General features: G+C 50.9%; 1 protein-coding gene across 4 annotated transcripts in view; it reads right to left on the bottom strand.

The window, feature by feature from the left end:
- Positions 1-21,166, bottom strand: part of arhgef6 (Rac/Cdc42 guanine nucleotide exchange factor (GEF) 6) — a 163,451-nt gene that overhangs the window by 120,584 nt on the left and 21,701 nt on the right. For all 4 annotated transcript variants that reach the window (XM_067997332.1, XM_067997333.1, XM_067997335.1 and 1 more), the window contains exon 2: positions 17,858-17,941. In XM_067997332.1, coding sequence (XP_067853433.1) covers positions 17,858-17,941 — 84 coding nt within the window. The remainder of the gene's footprint in view (positions 1-17,857; positions 17,942-21,166) is intronic.

Here is a 21,166-nt window from a genome sequence, read left to right as displayed (position 1 = left end):
TCGGAGGGGTCAGTACTGAGGGAGTGCTGCACTGTCGGAGGGTCAGTACTGAGGGAGCGCTGCACTGTCGGAGGGTCAGTACTGAGGGAGTGCTGCACTGTCGGAGGGTCAGTACTGAGGGAGCGCTGCACTGTCGGAGGGTCAGTACTGAGGGAGTGCTGCACTGTCGGAGGTGCCGTTCTCCCGGTGTCCTGGGCCAATATTTATCCCTCAACCAACATCACTAATAAACAGATGATCTGGTCATCGTCACATTGCTGTTTGTGGGAAAATTGACTGACTACATTTCAAAGTACTTCATTGGCAGTAAACCACTTTGGGACGTCCTGAGGTTGTGAAAGGCGCTGTACAAATACAGCTATACACTGACAGCACAGAGGCTGCAACTAGTGGCTACAACAGATTCAGGAAGCAGAAGTAACTCTTTCAGCAGGAACAAACTGTGCAAAGATCTAATTCTCTTTTCTAATGAAGTTAAAAGGGGATCCCAGGAGTGTGCAAGGTCATCGGGTTTCTGCATTTTTCTGACATTTGTTACATAAAAACAGGAGGAGGCCATTCAGCCCCTCAAGCCTGTTCCACCATTCAATTGGACCATGGCTGATCTGTATCTTAACTCCATTTACCCACCTTTAATCCACATCCCTTGATACCCTTACCCATCAAAAATCCATCAATCTCAGGAACATAAGAATTGCTAGACAAAGAAAAGACCACAGTCCATCTAGTTTGCCTCCTCCCATCACTAAAACAGATGATCTGGTCATTACCACATTGCTGTTTGTGGGATCTTGCTGTGCACAAATTGGCTGCTGCGTTTCCTGCATTAAACAGTGACTACACTTCAAAAGTACTTAGAAATATGGAATCATTGAAAGTTACAGCACAGAAGGAGGCCATTCGGCCCATCGTGTCTGTGCCAGCCGAAAAAGAGCCACCCAGCCTAATCCCACTTTCCAGCACTTGGTCCGTAGCCCTGTAGGTTACAGCACTTCAAGAGCACATCCAAATACTTTTTAGATGAGTTGAGGGTTTCTGTCTCTACCACCCTCTCAGGCAGTGAGTTCCAGACCCCCACCACCCTCGAGGTGAAAAAAATTCTCCTCTGCTCCCCTCTAATCCTTCTACCAATTACTTTAAATCTATGCCCCCTGGTCACTGACCCCTCCGCTAAGGGAAATAGGTCCTCCCTATCCACTCTATCTGGTCCCGTCATAATTTTATACACCTCAATTAAATCTCCCCTCAGCCTCCTTTGTTCCAAAGAAAACAACCCCAGCCTATCCAATCTTTTCCCATAGCTAAAATTCTCCAGCCCTGGCAACATCCTCGTAAATCTCACTGGCTGTAAAGTGCTTTGGGACGTCCTGACTACGTGAAAGGCCCTATAGAAATGCAAGTCTGTCTTTCTTTCTTTTTAGAATGCAGCCTAAGTCACAGTCTCTGTGATCGTTTATCTGTTTATCCGAAGACTGGGGGAACATGAATGGACTTGTGTCATTTCCACTAAGCAAATTACAGTAATGAGGGTGTTCCAATCAGCCCCAGGCAACTGTACTTCACCAGCTGCTCTGATCTGAGCTGCAAAGAGTGGAAGCTCACTTACACTGAGTGCAGATATCTAGTGCAGCCCCAAGATCGCACACGGCCGGGCGATGAGACTGAGGAATGCGGAGAAGCAGTGGGAATACAAGATGAGTAGGAGTAGACTGCGGGACACAGCACAGAAGTGAGATCTGGGCCTGCTGGTGAAAAGCTGGTTGAACCCATCAGCAAGATGTGTGAAGGCAGTAAAGACAATGCACAAGAATGTGAGCCAGGAGGACAGGACCCACATCCCATGGGGTAGCAGTGAGATTATATGGAGCACTCGGTCAGTCCCACCTGGAATACAGTGCGGAGTTCAGGTCACCGTACCAGCGAGGGGCTATCTTGGCTTTGGAGAGGATACAGAAGAAGGGCATAGACACTGAGCTACACGGAGAAAATAAGGAACGTAGGAATTTCTGGATGTAAAATGACCGAGGTCCATCTCATTCACCTTCGACCACCTCGGTAGTCACATGATACAACGATAATAGAGTTGTTGACTAATCAGAGCAATCAAGCTCCATCAATGAGTCTACAACAGACCCAGACACGAGGCGATGAAAACCCCCAGTGGGGGAGAGCTTTGAGAACCAGAAGTCCAAAGTCACCTGCTCCTCCCGAGCCTGTTACACTCACCACATGTCCTGTCTCAAATTACTCATGCACTGGATCCCAAAAATGTTACTTTCTGAAAGAAATCCATCTAATTTTCCAGGAAGCTGGGAATGTCCTTTTACAACAATCCGAGAGCTTTCATGGTTACTTTATCTGGTGCCAGCCCACAAATTAGCAGATTTTACTGAATTTAACTTCCCAACTTGCCGCAGTGGGATTTGAACTCACAACCTCTGGATAGCTAGTCCGGTACCAGAACCACTAGGTTACTGTATCCAGTTGGATCACAGTGGTCTTTCCCAGTTCTGAACATTCTTATGTTCCTTTTTTGTTTTATTCAGACTGATTACACGAGAATCAATTTATTCTTGATGTAAAGTTGCTCAATTCAAATTATTGGATAATTCACTTTTTTTTTAAGCGCAAAAGTGATTGAATTATCAGGAATAGACCATGTACAGAAACTCTGTGGCCTACAGTCGCATCATAAAAGTGACTCTGGTAAACAGATAGTATAAAGAGAACGGTCCTTATACTGCAGTAATCCTCCTGCACCATGTACTGGACACGATGCAATTAGCCGGATTCTGAACAATTTCTATTAATGACAGGCTATTCCTAGAACCTACTTTAAATTCATATCATAGAATCATACAGCACAGAAGGAGGCCATTTGGCCCATCGTGCCTGTACCGGCTCTTTGAAAGAGCTATCCAAGTAGTCCCACTCCCCTGCTCTTTCTCCATAGCCCTGAAAATTTTTCCTTTTCAAGTATTTATCCAATTCCCTTTTGAAAGTTATTATTGAATCTGCTTCCACCGCCCTTTCAGGCAGCGCATTCCAGATCATAACAACTCGCTGCGTAAAAGAAATTCTCATCTCTCCTCTGGGTCGTTTGACAATTACCTCAAATCTGTGTCCTCTGGTTACCGACCCTCCTGCCACTGGGAACTGTTTCTCTTTATTTACTTTGTCAAAACCCCTCATGATTTTGAACACCTCGATTAAATCCCTCCTTAACTTTCTCTGCTCTAAGGAGAGCAATCCCAGCTTCTCCAGTCTACCCACATAACTGAAGTCCCTCATCCCTGGTATCATCCTGGTAAACAGCCTCTACATCCTCTCCAAAGCCTTGCCACAATTGGACACAATACTCCAGCTGAGGTCTAACCAGTGTTTTACAAAGGTTTAGCATAACTTCCTTGCTTTTGTATTCTCAGCCTCTATATATAAAGCTAAGGGCCCAATGGGGACAAAGTTGAGCCATGTACACCCGTTCGTAGGCATTACGCAGACACTTAAGTCCCGAAAATGGTGTCCGAGATGCACGCGCACTCAGCAGGAGGGATATATACCTCCGCCGTGAAGCGCACAGGACGCCATCTCACTAAAGGGGCTTGCGGGCGTGCAGCTAACGACCGCCAGCGTGTCGAATGGGGAGATTATGACGCGAATCAGTGTGCAACGCTGATTTGAACCAGCCGGCCAAAATTTTGGAACTCACCGCTCCAGCCAACACCCTGTCTTAACCTCGCACAGCTGGATAGGACTGAAAAGGCATGAAGGACCCCACCCCCCCCCCAGCAGAGCTATTTAAAGGGATCATGCAGGAGTTATGGGTTAGTTGCTGGGTAATTTATTCAGGCTGCTGGTGCAATTGTACGTGTTTTTGAACATTTCCTATACTTGGCTAAAGTTTCAATATTCTATAGAGTGGTCTGGCTGTACTGTCAGTGGCATTTAAAATAGTGTGCTGAACAAGGTTGCTTCCAGACATGGGTGGCCTGCTAGGGTTTCCTCTGGGAATTGAGGATGCAGAGAGGGCACGCAGAACAGGACAAGCTGTGAAAAAGGGGGTTGGAGGAGGAGGAGGAGGAGGAGGCGGAGGGCACTCAGCAGGAGGCCATATCCAAGGTAGGTCTTCAGGGACCAATTCTCTTACCTCAACTTCAGCGACCAGTGCATCAGAAGTCTGCGGTTCATGAAAGATGTGGTGACTGAAATTTGTCAACTGCTGCAGCCACAACTGCAGCCTCAGAGCAGGGCAAGGGCAGCATTGCCTGCGGCTGTCAAGGTAACTGTGGTACTTAATTTTTACGGATCTGGATCCTTTCAGGCTGCTGCTGGAGATACAAGCAACATCTCAGTTTGCATTGCACTGCTGTATAAGGGAGGTCACTGAGCCTCTGTATGCACAAAGGAACGGATTCATCTCATTCCCTCTCGCCAGAGACAAGCAGCAGGAGCGAGCACGAGGATTTGCTCGCATTGTAGGTTTCCCCATAGTGCAGGGTGCCATTGACTGCCAATCATTGCTACCCATGCTCCACATCTGAACTCGGTCATATTCATGAACAGAAAGGCATTCCACTCCCTCAACGTGCAGCTGGTGTGCGACCACACGCAGCGCATCATGGGGGACAATGCCCGCTATCCTGGCAGCAGTCACGGCTGCTTCATTCTGCGGCAGTCCAAAGTGCCACCTGTGTTTCAACCAGCACGGCAAGTCAAAGACTGGCTACTGGGCGACAAGGGTTATCCCCTCACGAAACGGCTCATGACCCCAGACCGGAACCCACGCACAAGCACAGAGCGGGCCTACAACTAGAGCCACACTGCCACACTGAACATCATCGAGCACACCATAGGCGTGCCCAAACAACCCTTCCGCTGCCTGGACCACTCTGGAGGAGAGGAGCCCTGCAGTACTCAGCTGAGCGGATATCAAGATTTGCCGTTGTATGCTGCACAACCTCGCCATTATGAGGGAACAGCCCTCGCCCTCGCCAATCCAGTGAGAACCTGAGCCAGAGGAAGAGGCGGAGAAGGAGCAGGAGAAAGAGATGGAGGAGGAAGAGCGGCAGGATGTGGAGGAAGAGGCAGGGGGGCTACAAGGTAGACAGGCCGTGTTGGTCAGGGCTCTGTGTGATCAGATTATTCATGAGCCATACCGGTTACTGCAACGACACCTCCCCATTCACCAACAGTCCCACACTTCTTACTTTTCCTCTCCCACATGACCATCGAATCGTACTCCTTATGATTACACATTGCTTCCTCCCCCAGCTCATCGCAGAAATGAAAGCCAATACCAAATGGGGGTATATGTGTACGGGTCATTGAAGGCGGCAGGGCAGGTTGAGAAAGTGGTTATAAAAGCATACGGGATCCTGGGCTTTATAAATAGAGGCATAGAATACAAAAGTAAAGAAGTTATGATGGACCTTTATAAAACACTGGTTCGGCCACAACTTGAGTACTGTGTCCAATTCTGGGCACCGCACTTTAGGAAGGATATGAAGGCTTTGGAGAGGGTGCAGAAGAGGTTTAACATAAGAACATAAGAAATACGAGCAGGAGTAGGCCTGCTGAGACACCTGTGCCCGGTGTCTCAGCAGGTGCAGAACCCTCCTCTATCTTAGCCTCTAAACTACACGCAGTATCAGTCTCTGAGCTGGTGGCTGTGAGTGTGAGATCCAGTGACAATGTGCCTGCATTATCACTGTCGTGTTCCTCTGACTGGGCCGGTTCCAGATCTTGGGTATCTGAAATGACAAAGGGTCAAGGGTTGAGTTGCGGTGAGGGGAGAGGAGAAAGTAAGACATGCGTGTTTACACCATCTGTAGCACGGGAGTCAGAAAAGATTATGGAATGAGGGAGAAGTGGGAAACGAGGAGGAGGATTTGGTATGCAGACACCCTCATCATCGATCCCTCCAGCACCGCCAGTGGTCACAACCTCAGCGATAGCCTGTCCAATGATGGCCAGCATTGTCTCCTCCATGGGGGCGAGGACGTGTAGGCGTGCCTGTCCTCCGCCAGGTCTCTCTTGCTCCCTCCTGTTTTGCGCCACCTTCTCCTGCAAGAACGAGGGAAGTGTGTCAGTGAGTGTTCTGCAAAATGTTTGGGTGATGTGGTTGTCATGGTTGAATAGCTGCCAGTATATGTGACCTGTGAGTTGTGGGTGTGAGGCTTGCAACAGTGGTAATGTGTGAGGGTGAGATGGAGCATCTGATTTGAAGGGTTGAGTACTGATTGAGAGTTTGTTGGTATGTGGGTGAAGGAGGGTGTAGTGCGTGGTGCAGTTGGTAGGAGATGCCATCTGAAACTTGACCTCACTCACCTTGACCACTCGTGTTAAGTCATTGAACTTCTTCCTGCACTGCATCCATGTTCTTGGCACTCTGCTCCTGGCATTGACCTCGTCCGCTACTTCCTCCCACTGCCTCTTGAACATGTCTGGAGAGCCTCTTGCCCCGCTGTGGATACAGGGTGCCCCTCCTTCTGTCCACCTCATGCACCAATGCCTCCAGTGCACCGTCCGAGCACCACCTTGGTGCACGTTCTCTCGCAGGCGCAGCCGTTCTTCAAAGTATCGCAGCCCAGGAATCACTTTTCAAACAACTCCCACCATTTCCTGCAGCCATAGTGCACCTCCCCTTTAAGAGGTGCAGGCTGCCTTTAAAAAGCCCGAACCACTCGCTATATCGGGACCCCCTGCTGATGCGTGCAGCCAATCAACAGCGCAGGTAGCGCTGGCTGCACGCACCAATCATTGAAATCATCAGGCAGTACGAATATTCCGAGCTGCTTGCATCGCAACAAATGGGCGTGGGTTAATCGCAGTCCATGATCCCAGCGCCCGTTTTTGGGGGTTATCCAATTTAGCCCCCCATATGTTTTTTTTAAAAACAGTCTTATCAACTTGTCCTGTCACTTTCAAAGATTTGTGTACATACACGCCCTGTTCCTGCACCCCCTTTAAAATTGTACCATTTAGTTTATATTGCCTCTCTTCATTCCTCCTACCAAAATGTATCACTTCACACTTCTCTGCGTTAAATTTCATCTGCCGTGTGTCTGCCCATTTCGCCAGTCTGTCTATGTCCCCCTGAAGTCTGTTATTATCCTCCACATTGTTTACTACATTTGAGTTTTGTGTCATCTGCACACTTTGAAATTATACCCTCTATCCCCAAGTCCAGGTCATTAATATATATCAAAAAGAGCAGTGGTCCTAATACTGACCCCTGGGGAACACCACTGTAAACTTCCCTCCACTCTGAAAAACAACCGCTCACCACTACTCTCTGCCCCTTGGTTTACTGACCAACTCCATGCTGCAGAGAAAAATCTTGTGTGGAGACAAGTTTTTAAATTTGGGTCTTTGAGGTGCTCAGATTTCTCTATCTGTCTGGGTCCAGGCCTATCACACACCACAAGTGTTGTCTCTCAATCATTCAGTTCCTGTATTTTCCTGTCTTTGTGGTTTATACGCAACAAACAAGTTTTTTTCCCACAATATTATCACTGTTTCACACAAATTGGACCAGTGGCACTGAGAATGAGTTCTGCGGATGTGTCTCCACCTGAGACCAAGATCTCAGAACCTGAGGCGGAGTTGGAAACAATCTGACACATCGGTGGGCGGGAGGGGGTGGAAGAGAGGTTCCTGGAGCAAGAGTCACCCCACTGAGAGATAGGGAGCTGGCAGTGGTGGAGGAAGGAGTGGTGACTATCCACAGCTCAGGGAAAGTGAGGAGAGACCAGGGTAGAGCAATAATGCCCAGAGCAAGTGACCCTCTCCAACAAGTTCAGGGAGAGTGACGGGGGCCAAGCTGGAGCAAGTGACCCTCTCCAACAAGTTCAGGGAGAGTGACGGGGGCCAAGCTGGAGCAAGTGACCCTCTCCAACAGGTTCAGGGAGAGTGACGGGGGCCAAGCTGGAGCAAGTGACCCTCTCCAACAGGTTCAGGGAGAGTGACGGGGGCCAAGCTGGAGCAAGTGACCCTCTCCAACAAGTATGAAGCATTGGCTTCCTGTAGGAAGGATGAGGACTCTGGGCAGGACCATGAAATGGATTAAAAAGGCACCAAAAACACATGGGATGGCTCAAGGTGGGGAGATTAGCAAATCAGTTCAGAATGCAGTAGTTATAGGAGATTCAATAGTTAGAAGGGTGGACACTACCTTTGGCAGCCCAGACCAACAGCCCTGCATGCTTGGTTGCCTCCCAGGTGCTAGGGTAAGGTAGATTTTAGAAAGACTGGTATAGATTATGGAAAGGGGGGTGAGCAGTTGGCCATCGCGGTCCAAGAGGAAGCCAATGGTACAGGAAAAGTAAGGAATGAAGTCCTGCAAAAGGAGATTAGGAAGCCTGCTTTAACGAGCGGCAATCTCCAGATTACTCCCCCTGCCACGTGCTAGAATAGGGAAAGACAGGAAGATTAGGGAGCTCACCGCGTGAGTAATGAGGAGTCAGGGAGAGGGCTTCCATTTCAAGGGGCATCGCCACCAATCCTGGAGATGATGGGAGCTGTTCCGCAAGGATGGACAACCTCCTTACCCAGAGAGTGGTGAGAATGTGGAACTCGCTGCCACAAGGAGTGGTTGAGGCGAATAGAATAGATGCATTTAAGGGGAAGCCGGATAAACACATGAGGGAGAAAGGAATAGAGGGATATGCTGATAGGGTGAGATGAAGGAGGGAGGGAGGAGGCTCGTGTGGAGCATAAACACCGGCACAGACCTGTTGGGCCGAATGGCCTGTTTCTGTGCTGTAATTTCTATGTAATTCTATGTAAGTCTGAACAGGAAGGGAGCCAATGAACTGATAAATAGGGCAGTGAAGAATAGTTTAAACACTGGAGGAAGGAGGCATGGAAAATAAAACCAATCAGACAGAGCACAGAGAGAGAATGGAAATGGATGAGGTTAATACACAAATGAAAAGCATTTAACAAAAGGGATAGCAGGCAGAAGGAAAAAAAGTAGAGGAGGAAAGTCAAATTGACCATTTATTATCAGGGACAAGGCTGAGATAAAAGGGACGACGTGTTATTTTGGACAAAAAAAATCAAGAGGAAAGGAGTAGCATTAAATGCAAACAGAAGATAAAATGCGTGTAGTGCAAAGCTCAGTGGGAATAAAGAGGGGAAATTAGACACAATGATGTCACAGGGAGATACAGATTTAATAGCAGCAACCTGGCTGCAAACTGGGCAGGAGGGAAAATAAACATATCGGGTTATTAGATTTTTTATTTAGGAGGGACAGAATATTACACAGAAGTTACAGCACAGAATCAGGCCATTCGGCCCAACTGGTCTGTGCTCCACACGAGCCTCCTCCCTCCCCTCTTCGTCTCACCCTATCAGCACATCCTTCTATTCCTTTCTCCCCTTGTGTATTTAACCAGCTCCCCCTTAAATGCATCTGCGCTGTAGATAAGAAAGGAGGAGGAGGGGGGGTGGCGATATCGGAGAGGGAGGGGAGGGGGTGGCGATATCGGTGAGGGAGGGGGGGGTGGCGATATCGGAGAGGGAGAGGAGGGGGTGGCGATATCGGAGAGGGAGGGGAGGGGGTGGCGATATCGGTGAGGGAGGAGGGGGTGGCGATATCGGAGAGGGAGGAGGAGGGGGTGGCGATATCGGAGAGGGAGGGGAGGGGGTGGCGATATCGGTGAGGGAGGGGAGGGGGTGGCGATATCGGAGAGGGAGGAGGGGGTGGCGATATCGGAGAGGGAGGAGGGGGGGGTGGCGATATCGGAGAGGGAGGAGGAGGGGGGTGGCGATATCGGTGAGGGAGGGGAGGGGGTGGCGATATCGGAGAGGGAGGGGAGGGGGTGGCGATATCGGTGAGGGAGGGGAGGGGGTGGCGATATCGGAGAGGGAGGAGGGGGTGGCGATATCGGAGAGGGAGGAGGGGGGGGTGGCGATATCGGAGAGGGAGGAGGGGGGTGGCGATATCGGAGAGGGAGGAGGAGGGGGTGGCGATATCGGAGAGGGAGGAGGGGGTGGCGATATCGGAGAGGGAGGAGGGGGTGGCGATATCGGAGAGGGAGGAGGAGGGGGTGGCGATATCGGAGAGGGAGGAGGGGGGTGGCGATATCGGAGAGGGAGGCGATATCGGAGAGGGAGGAGGGGGTGGCGATATCGGAGAGGGAGGGGAGGGGGTGGCGATATCGGAGAGGGAGGAGGGGGTGGCGATATCGGAGAGGGAGGGGAGGGGGTGGCGATATCGGAGAGGGAGGGGAGGGGGTGGCGATATCGGAGAGGGAGGGGAGGGGGTGGTGATATCGGAGAGGGAGGAGGGGGGTGGCGATATCGGAGAGGGAGGAGGGGGGTGGCGATATCGGTGAGGGAGGGGAGGGGGGTGGCGATATCGGAGAGGGAGGAGGGGGGTGGCGATATCGGTGAGGGAGGGGAGGGGGTGGCGATATCGGAGAGGGAGGGGAGGGGGGTGGCGATATCGGAGAGGGAGGAGGGGGGTGGCGATATCGGAGAGGGAGGGGAGGGGGTGGCGATATCGGAGAGGGAGGGGAGGGGGTGGTGATATCGGAGAGGGAGGAGGGGGTGGCGATATCGGTGAGGGAGGGGAGGGGGGTGGCGATATCGGAGAGGGAGGAGGGGGTGGCGATATCGGTGAGGGAGGGGAGGGGGTGGCGATATCGGAGAGGGAGGGGAGGGGGGTGGCGATATCGGAGAGGGAGGGGAGGGGGTGGTGATATCGGAGAGGGAGGGGAGGGGGTGGTGATATCGGAGAGGGAGGAGGGGGGTGGCGATATCGGTGAGGGAGGGGAGGGGGTGGCGATATCGGAGAGGGAGGAGGGGGGTGGCGATATCGGTGAGGGAGGGGAGGGGGTGGCGATATCGGAGAGGGAGGGGAGAGGTCGTGGCGATATCGGAGAGGGAGGGGAGAGGTCGTGGCGATATCGGAGAGGGAGGGGAGAGGTCGTGGCGATATCGGAGAGGGAGGGGAGAGGTCGTGGCGATATCGGAGAGGGAGGGGAGAGGTCGTGGCGATATCGGAGAGGGAGGGGAGAGGTCGTGGCGATATCGGAGAGGGAGGGAACACCTGCTGTATGTCCATGAGAGAGAGGTTCAGACACAGTCAATATCGGTGGAGATCAGCAACAAAAAAGGGATTGTTGTATTAGTGAGGTGGCACCATAGACCCCTGAGTGCAGAGGGAAAAGGGGAAATCTGTAGACAAATCAGGGAGATTAATAGGAATAACAAAATCACTGTTCCAAGAGACTGTAATTACTCAATCATTGATTGGGACAGTAAATGGAGAAAAGGAACAGAATTTCTAATGCAGGACTCCTTCCTCAGGCAGTATGTTCCTACGCCTGCAAGGGGAGCGGTGTTGTTAGATTTACAACAACAACAACTTGCATTTATATAGCGCCTTTAACGTAGTAAAATGTCCCAAGGTGCTTCACAGGAGCGATTATCAAACAAAATTTGACACCGAGCCACATAAGGAGATATTAGGACAGGTGACCAAAAGCTTGGTCAAAGAGGTAGGTTTTCAGGAGGAGAGGCAGAGAGGAGGAGAGGTTTAGGGAGGGAATTCCAGAGCTTAGGGCCCAGGCAGCTGAAGGCACGGCCGCCAATGGTGGAGTGAAGGAAATCGGGGATGCGCAAGAGGCCAGAATTGGAGGAGCGCAGAGATCTGGGAGGGTTATAGGATTGGAGGAGGTTACAGAAGTAGGGAGGGGCGAGGCCAGGGATGGATTTGAAACTAAGGATGAAAATTTTAAAATCGAGGCGTTCCTGGACCGAGAGCCAATGTAGGTCAGCGAGCACAGGGGTGATGGGTGAACGGGACTATGGGACTTGGTGTGAGTTAGGATACGGGCATCAGAGTTTTGGATAAGCTGAAGTTTATGGAGGGTGAGAGGTCGGCCAGGAGAGCATTGGAATAGTCGAGTCTGGGGGTAACAAAGGCACGGATGAGGGTTTCAGCAGCAGATGAGCTGAGGCAGGGGAGGAGACGGGCGATGTTACGGAGGGGGAAGTAGGTGGTCTTGGTGATGGAGAGGCTTTCTAGTGATAAGTGATGAAATAGATCAGGTAGATGAGCACCTTGGGATTAGTGACCACAATATGATATGGTTTAAGGTCCAAACAGAAAGGGAAAAGATTAATACAAAAACAAGGGCACCAGACTGGATTAGGGAAGATTTTAGAAAGATAAGGAGTGAAGTAGCTGATGTGTGATGGGGAGAGAAATTGGAATACAGCACTGTAGGTCAACAATGGGATATTTTTAAAAGAGATTGCAAAGTTGCAAAATATATATAAATATAGTGATATTTATATTTAAAAAAGGAGTCAACTTCAAGTTCAGGATGTCATGGATAAAGAGGTTGGAAACAACCTAAAATCAAAGAAGAGGGCATATGGGCTTTTTGGTACGATAAAAATTACAAAAACGTAAAGAAAATAAGGAAAGAGGCTAAGAGAGGGGATAAGGAAAGCAACAAGGGAGTATGAGAAAAATTTCAAAAAACATTAAAAAGCTGCTCGGGGAAATTGATAAGATGGTGGAATAGGCAAAAAAATGTGGTAGATGGAATTTAATGTCAGTTGGTTTATTTTGGATAAAGAAAATTAAAGTAAACATTACATTTTGAATGGGGAAAAGCTGCACCATGTGAAACATGTTCACAAGTATTAACGGCGGCACCTCAAGTGGATAAGAACATAAAAAATAAAGCTAATAGAACAATGGGTTTGACAGCAAGAGGTATCGAATATAAAAGTCGAGGTGTAATAGTGAATCTGTATGAAACCTCAGAAAGACCACAGCTGGGGCACTGTGTGCAGTTTGGGGCTCCACACTATAGGAAGGATATTGAGACAACAGAGGATACAGCACAGATTCACCAGGATGATGCCTGGTATGAGGAAATACATAGAAAGGCTTGAAAAACTGGGGCTTTTCTCATTAAGATTATTGGAAATCAAGGGGTGATTTTAAAAGGTGGCTGCAATTATGAAGAGATGGGACAGAGTTGATAGAAACAGACTGATAGCAGTGGCTGAGGGGTCTAGAACAAGGGGATATAGATAGGAGATTTAGGACGGAGTGCAGGAGAAAGTTTTTTAAACACAGAGGTTTCTGAGGCTGTGGAAAACGCGACCAAAGTCAGTGATTGAAGCAGAGACGGTGTCAATATTTACGGATGGGTTAGGCAGGTGGTTGAAGGAAAGGGGGATGAAGAGATATGGGAACAGGGCAGGCAGTAATATTAGGATGACTGCTCGTACAGAGGATAATCACCAACACAAGTTGGGCCGAGCAGCCTGTTTCTGAGTTGTAATTTCGAATGAATCCGAGGTAAATTAGAATGGGGATCTCTGGAAAGTGTGTCAGTATGGTCAGGAAGTCCACAAAAGCAGGTCCAAGATCTGCAGGGGCCCTTGGGGGGAGTGTGAAAGTGGGCAGAATAATGGCACTTTTTTTTTTATTCGTTCATGGGATGTGGGCGCGCTGGTGAGGCCGGCATTTACTGCCCATCCCTAATTGCCCTTGAGAAGGTGGTGGTGAGCTGCCTTCTTGAACCGCTGCAGTCCATGTGGTGAAGGTTCTCCCACAGTGCTGTTGCTTTTTTTTAAAAGCGAGATTTTACAACTGAGCAGCTTGCTGGGCCATTTCAGAATCAACCACATTGCTGTGGGACTGGAGTCACATATAGGCCAGACCGGGTAAGGACGGCAGGTTTCCTTCCCTAAAGGACATTAGTGAACCAGATGGGTTTTTACGACAATTCGGTAGTTTCATGCCCACCATTACTGCTTTTAGCATTTTAATTCCAGATTTTATTTAATTAATTGAATTGAAGTTCCCCAGCTGCCGTGAGGGGGATTTGAACTCATTACTCCGGATTATTAGTCCAGTAACATAACCACTATGCTACCGTACATGACACAGAGACAGAGACAGAGACATGGGATAGTGTTACAAATAAGGTAAAATGGAAAACATACGTTCTCCATGAGTGGTGTTGAAATAGCGACAAATGAAGCAGAGAGAGATCTGGGAGTCTTAGTCGACTCGATTCCTCAGTACGTCAACCAATCAAAAGCAATTAACTAAGCCAATAGGACATAGAATTACATGGAATTTTACAGCACAGAAATAGGCCATTGGGCCCCAACAGGTCCATGCCGGTGTTTATGGAATCATAGAAATTTACGGCACAGAAGGAAGCCATTCGGCCCATCGTGTCCGTGCCAGCCGAAAAAGAGCCACCCAGCCCAATCCCACTTTCCAGCTCTTGGTCCGTAGGTTGCAGCAATTCAAGGCTCGACACGAGTCTCCTCCCACCTTGCGTTGAATTACATCGTCAAAATAATGGAACGTAAGTCAGAGAATGTAGTGAATAAAATGTACCGGGCCCTGATCAAGCCACACCTCGAGTACCCCGTCCAGTTCTGGTCGCCAATAAGCAAGAGAGACATTCAAACTCAGGTAACAGAGCAGAGCAGAGCAGAGTCATGAGGCTGGTCCCCATGGTCAGGAGTCTGAGTTATGAGGAAAAACTGCAGACTGGCTTTTAAGCCTTGAAAGGAGGCGTCGGAGAAGTGATCTTGGAGAGGGACACAAGATTGGTAAGGGAATGAAAAGATAAATATGGAACATTACCTTAAATTAAATTGTGGGAGTACAACAAGGGAACACAGGTTCAAACTAATAAAGTCATTTTAGGATTTTTCAGGAAATTCTTCACGTAAAGAGTGAGCAATATGTGGAATAAACTAATGGATATAGAACTGGGGGCAAAACCCCTAGAAACATTTAAGAAACAATTGGGTGCTACAATACGGGGACATTAGGATCTTTCTGGATGGATGAATTAAGATGGGCTGAATGGCCCTCCCTCATCCAAAACTACCTTCTGATTATGTATAGTCATTAGTTGCAGGAGGTCCCCATACAGAAAGAAGTTTGTAAACCAGTGCCGGGCGGGGGCCGCTCCAACGGGGCGCTGCGCTGCCGGAGGGTCAGTACTGAGGGAGGGCTGCACTGTTGAAGGTGCTGTCTTTCAGATGAAACGTTAAACCGAGGCCCCGTCTGTCCTCTCAGGTACAGCAGTATTGGAAGAAGAGCAGAGGAGTTCTTCCCCTGACCTGGTCAATATTTATCCTTCAAACAACACCATCAAAAACATGCTGTTTGTGGGACTTTGCTCTGAGCAAATTGGAGCCGTGTTTCCTACATTACAACAGTGACTACACTTCAAAAAGTACTTCATTGGCTGTGAAGTGCTTTGGGAGATCCTGAGGATGTGAAAGGAACTATATAAATGCAAGTCTTCCTTTCTTTCACTCTGTTACAAGCCCTAAACAAACAGTGGAGTTTGACATCTTGTTTTTATATTCTGTTTAGAGCTGGAAGTCATTGGGGGTGATTTTAAACCCCAAGAACTGGTGGGAGTTGAAAATAGTTGTTTTTTTGGGGTTGCGACCGCAGCCCGGCTTTATTTCCGGGTTTAACGTTGGCACAGAAAAGTACAGGTTTCCCGCTGGGAATGCAAAGTCCGAAAATTTTGCAGTTGCGACCCAAAAAAACAACTATTTTCAACTCCCACCCACCCGTTCTTGGGGTTTAAAATCACCCCCATTATTTCTTTATAATCCAGCTACATTTGCTGTCCTTTCAGCAAGTTCTCAAGAAGCTCCCAGATGGTGCATAATAAAAGCAACACTGAATCTCATTGTTCAACACATACACATCACATAACTCCAGTGAAATTAGCACAATATATTAACGTTCAGTAAATACTCATCTTTTCCCTGCAAGATTATTTACAAACAAAAGTTGATTGAGAAACAGATTGTTGGAGACATGATAAGAGCTGAAGTGCTTTACACTGAAACTGATCTCTTAAAATGGCCACTTCCTTTGATGTTGAGTCAGATTGCAATTTAAAATAGTGGCAATTCTAACTCTTGAAATCAACTACTGTTGTCGTTGCAATATCTCATTAATAACACACATTTATAATAAGAATGACAGAATTTACACCTCGTTATGGCTGCAAAACAATCTTAAAATGCTCGATGCTTCTGAGCTGCAGCCTGAAACTGACAAGTACATTCCAGTCTGCAAAATTCCTGACCAAATCACGATTAAACGAGTGAGAAAATTGTGTTAATTTATAGCAATCAGACTTTCTTAAAGGCAGCTTTGTCCCAGGGGAAGTCCCATTACACTTAGGAAAGGCACATCAAGAGGTAAACACTCCCCTCATAATTACATAACAACACTGCCATTTTAAAACAGCATAACCTTCGACTTACCGTAACCAACCAACACTACAGGAAATCCACTCATACTGTTCAAAATGATTAGTGTAAACATATTGATCCAGATTTACAGAATATACCAAAGAGTCCAGATAATAAGCTAGCATGAACCCCTTTTCACTGCATTAAAATAAACTCGAAAGTTAAACCAACTCAAGAAAGCTTAAAGTGGTAAATTTAGTGAAATTAAAAGCTGCATGTCCCTGTTGTTGGTTACAGACCCGCAGGTATTAAGGGAACAATGTGACAAGGGATGGGAACAATGTGACCCACATGTGAGGTGGTGCCTTTTGGTCGGAGGAATAAGCAGGTCACGTACTGCTTGGGTAATAAGAATTTAAACGGGGTACAAGAGCGAAGGGTTCTAGGGGTACAGACACACAAATCACTAAAAGCAGCAACGCAGGTTAAAAAGGGCCATAAAAAAGCAAACCAAGCACTGGGGTTCATTTCTAGAGGGATAGAATTCAAAAGCAGAAAAGTTATGTTAACCTGATATAGAACCTTGGTTAGACCACACTTAGAGAACCGTGAACAGTTCTGGTCTCCATATCATAAAAAGGATATAGAGGCACTGCAGAAAGTGCAAAAAAAATTTACAAGGATGATACCAGAACTGAGAGGTTATAACGATCAGGAAAGGCTGAACGGGCTGGGGCTCTTTTGCCTAGAAAAGAGAATGTGATGTGGAGATGCCGGTGATGGACCGGGGTGGACAAATGTAAGGAATGTAAGGAGACGCACAACACCCGGTTATAGTCAAACAGCTTTATTTGAAATCATAAGCTCTGAAAGCTTGTGATTTCAAATAAAGCTGTTGGACTATAACCTGGTGTTGGAAGATTCCTTACATCTGGAAAAGAGAAGACTGAGGGGTGACCTGATATGAAGGGGTTCAAAAGGGTCGAAGAAGATGGTTCCACTCATGGGGGAGACCAGAACCAGGGGCCATAAATATAAGATCATCGATAATAAATCCAATCGGGAATTGAGGAGAAACTTCTTTACCCGGAGAGCGGTGAGAATGTGGAACTCACTCCCACAGGGAGCGGTTGAGGTGAATAGTGGAGATGGATTTCAGGGGAAGCTCAATAAACACATGGGGGAGAGAGGAATAGACGGATAGGGGGAGGGGGGGGGGGGGGAGGGGGGGGGGGGGAGGGGAGGGGGGAGGGGAGGGGAGGGGGAGGGGGGGGGGAGGGGAGGGGGGAGGGGAGGGGAGGGGCACAGACCCGATGGGCCGAATGGCCTGTTTCTGTACATTCGATGTAACCAGAGTTGGGAACAGTGCAACAGGGGACTGGTTAATGGGCCCTGGGGCCGGGGTTCGGGCCTCGGGGGTCGGGCCCCGGGGTTCAGGCACCGGGGGTCGGGGGTTCGGGCACCGGGGGTCGGGCCCCGCGGGTCGGGTCGGTTCGGGCCCCGCGGGTCGGGTCGGTTCGGGCCCCGCGGGTCGGGTCGGTTCGGGCCCCGCGGGTCGGGTCGGTTCGGGCCCCGCGGGTCGGGTCGGTTCGGGGGCCGGGGTTTCGGGCCCCGCGGGCCGGTCACTCACCTCGATGTGAAGCGCGGAGCAGCCCCGCAGGAACTCCCGGATGTTTCCGCAATTCTCGCTTTCGGTCCTCGGCTCCGGACAAACCTGCGGCAACAAGGAGAGGGTCGGTGAGGCGGGCGGGCCGGGGCCGGGGGGCCGGGGGGCCGCGATCCCCGGGCTCTGCTGACGGGCCGGGCCCGCGATACCCGGGCTCTGCTGACGGGCCGGGCCCGCGATCCCCGGGCTCTGCTGACAATCAGACGGAGGCCGCGATCCCCGGGCTCGGCGCTCACATTCCGGGCGGAAAACTGGGCCCCGGACACCAGGAAGCGGCGGCGCTCAGGAAGTGACACCACAGCCCGCGGGATAAACCGGCCCCGGGACCTCCCCCCGAGCCCGGCCCCGGGATCAGCCCAGCCCGGCCCGGCCACAGGCCACAGGCCGAGTCCCGGCCCCCGCCGTTGGGTGAATCACTCGGCCGCTCTGGAGGTTGTTTGTGAAACAAAAGCTGGAAATCGGGAGGAGTGAGTGGGAAATATCAGCAACACCGGGAGTCACTCCACACACTGATCCCCCAACACCGGGAGTCACTCCACACACTGATCCCCCATCACCGGGAGTCACTCCACACACTGATCCCCCAACACCGGGAGTCACTCCACACACTGATCCCCCAACACCGGGAGTCACTCCACACACTGATCCCCCAACACCGGGAGTCACTCCACACACTGATCCCCCAACACCGGGAGTCACTCCACACACTGATCCCCCAACACCGGGAGTCACTCTACACACTGATCCCCCAACACCGGGAGTCACTCCACACACTGATCCCCCAACACCGGGAGTCACTCCACACACTGATCCCCCATCACCGGGAGTCACTCCACACACTGATCCCCCAACACCGGGAGTCACTCCACACACTGATCCCCCAACACCGGGAGTCACTCCACACACTGATCCCCCAACACCGGGAGTCACTCCACACACTGATCCCCAACACCGGGAGTCACTCCACACACTGATCCCCCAACACCGGGAGTCACTCCACACACTGATCCCCCAACACCGGGAGTCACTCCACACACTGATCCCCCAACACCGGGAGTCACTCCACACACTGATCCCCCAACACCGGGAGTCACTCTACACACTGATCCCCCAACACCGGGAGTCACTCCACACACTGATCCCCCAACACCGGGAGTCACTCCACACACTGATCCCCCAACACCGGGAGTCACTCCACACACTGATCCCCCAACACCGGGAGTCACTCTACACACTGATCCCCCAACACCGGGAGTCACTCCACACACTGATCCCCCAACACCGGGAGTCACTCCACACACTGATCCCCCAACACCGGGACTCACTCTACACACTGATTCCCCAACACCGGGAGTCACTCCACACACTGATCCCCCAACACCGGGAGTCACTCTACACACTGATCCCCCAACACCGGGAGTCACTCCACACACTGATCCCCCAACACCGGGAGTCACTCTACACACTTATCCCCCAACACCGGGAGTCACTCTACACACTGATCCCCCAACACCGGGAGTCACTCCACACACTGATCCCCCAACACCGGGAGTCACTCTACACACTGATCCCCCAACACCGGGAGTCACTCTACACACTGATCCCCCAACACCGGGAGTCACTCTACACACTGATCCCCCAACACCGGGAGTCACTCTACACACTGATCCCCCAACACCGGGAGTCACTCCACACACTGATTCCCCAACACCGGGAGTCACTCTACACACTGATCCACCAACACCGGGAGTCACTCTACACACTGATCCCCCAACACCGGGAGTCACTCCACACACTGATCCCCCAACACCGGGAGTCACTCTACACACTGATCCCCCAACACCGGGAGTCACTCGACACACTGATCCCCCAACACCGGGAGTCACTCCACACACTGATCCCCCAACACCGGGAGTCACTCCACACACTGATCCCCCAACACCGGGAGTCACTCCACACACTGATCCCCCAACACCGGGAGTCACTCCACACACTGATCCCCCAACACCGGGAGTCACTCCACACACTGATCCCCCAACACCGGGACTCACTCCGCACACTGATCCCCCAACACCGGGACTCACTCCGCACACTGATCCCCCAACACCGGGAGTCACTCCGCACACTGATCCCCCAACACCGGGAGTCACTCGGCACACTGATCCCCCATCACCGGGAGTCACTCCACACACTGATCCCCCAACACCGGGAGTCACTCCACACACTGATCCCCAACACCGGGAGTCACTCTACACACTGATCCCCCAACACCGGGAGTCACTCCACACACTGATCCCCCAACACCGGGAGTCACTCCACACACTGATCCCCCAACACCGGGAGTCACTCCACACACTGATCCCCCAACACCGGGAGTCACTCTACACACTGATCCCCCAACACCGGGAGTCACTCCACACACTGATCCCCCAACACCGGGAGTCACTCTACACACATATCCCCCAACACCGGGAGTCACTCCACACACTGATCCCCCAACACCAGGAGTCACTCCACACACTGATCCCCCAACACCGGGACTCACTCCACACACTGATCCCCAACACCGGGAGTCACTCTACACACTGATCCCCCAACACCGGGAGTCACTCCACACACTGATCCCCAACACCGGGAGTCACTCTACACACTGATCCCCCAACACCGGGAGTCACTCCACACACTGATCCCCCAACACCGGGAGTCACTCCACACACTGATCCCCAACACCGGGAGTCACTCGACACACTGATCCCCCAACACCGGGAGTCACTCCACACACTGATCCCCAACACCGGGAGTCACTCCACACACTGATCCCCCATCACCGGGAGTCACTCTACACACTGATCCCCCAACACCGGGAGTCACTCCACACACTGGTCCCCAACACCGGGAGTCACTCTGCACACTGATCCCCCATCACCGGGAGTCACTCCACACACTGATCCCCCATCACCGGGAGTCACTCTACACACTGATCCCCAACACCGGGAGTCACTCTGCACACTGATCCCCCATCACCGGGAGTCACTCTACACACTGATCCCCAACACCGGGAGTCACTCTGCACACTGATCCCCAACACCGGGAGTCACTCGACACATTGATCCCCCATCACCGGGAGTCACTCTACACACTGATCCTCCAACACCGGGAGTCACTCTACACACTGATCCCCCATCACCGGGAGTCACTCCACACACTGATCCCCCATCACCGGGAGTCACTCGACACACTGATCCCCAACACCGGGAGTCACTCTGCACACTG

This window comes from Heptranchias perlo, chromosome 15 (genome assembly GCF_035084215.1).
Source record: "Heptranchias perlo isolate sHepPer1 chromosome 15, sHepPer1.hap1, whole genome shotgun sequence".
In the NCBI taxonomy this organism is placed as follows: domain Eukaryota; kingdom Metazoa; phylum Chordata; class Chondrichthyes; order Hexanchiformes; family Hexanchidae; genus Heptranchias; species Heptranchias perlo.
The sequence above is the reverse complement of the archived record's forward strand: the minus strand, read 5'-3'. Positions and strand labels throughout refer to the sequence as shown.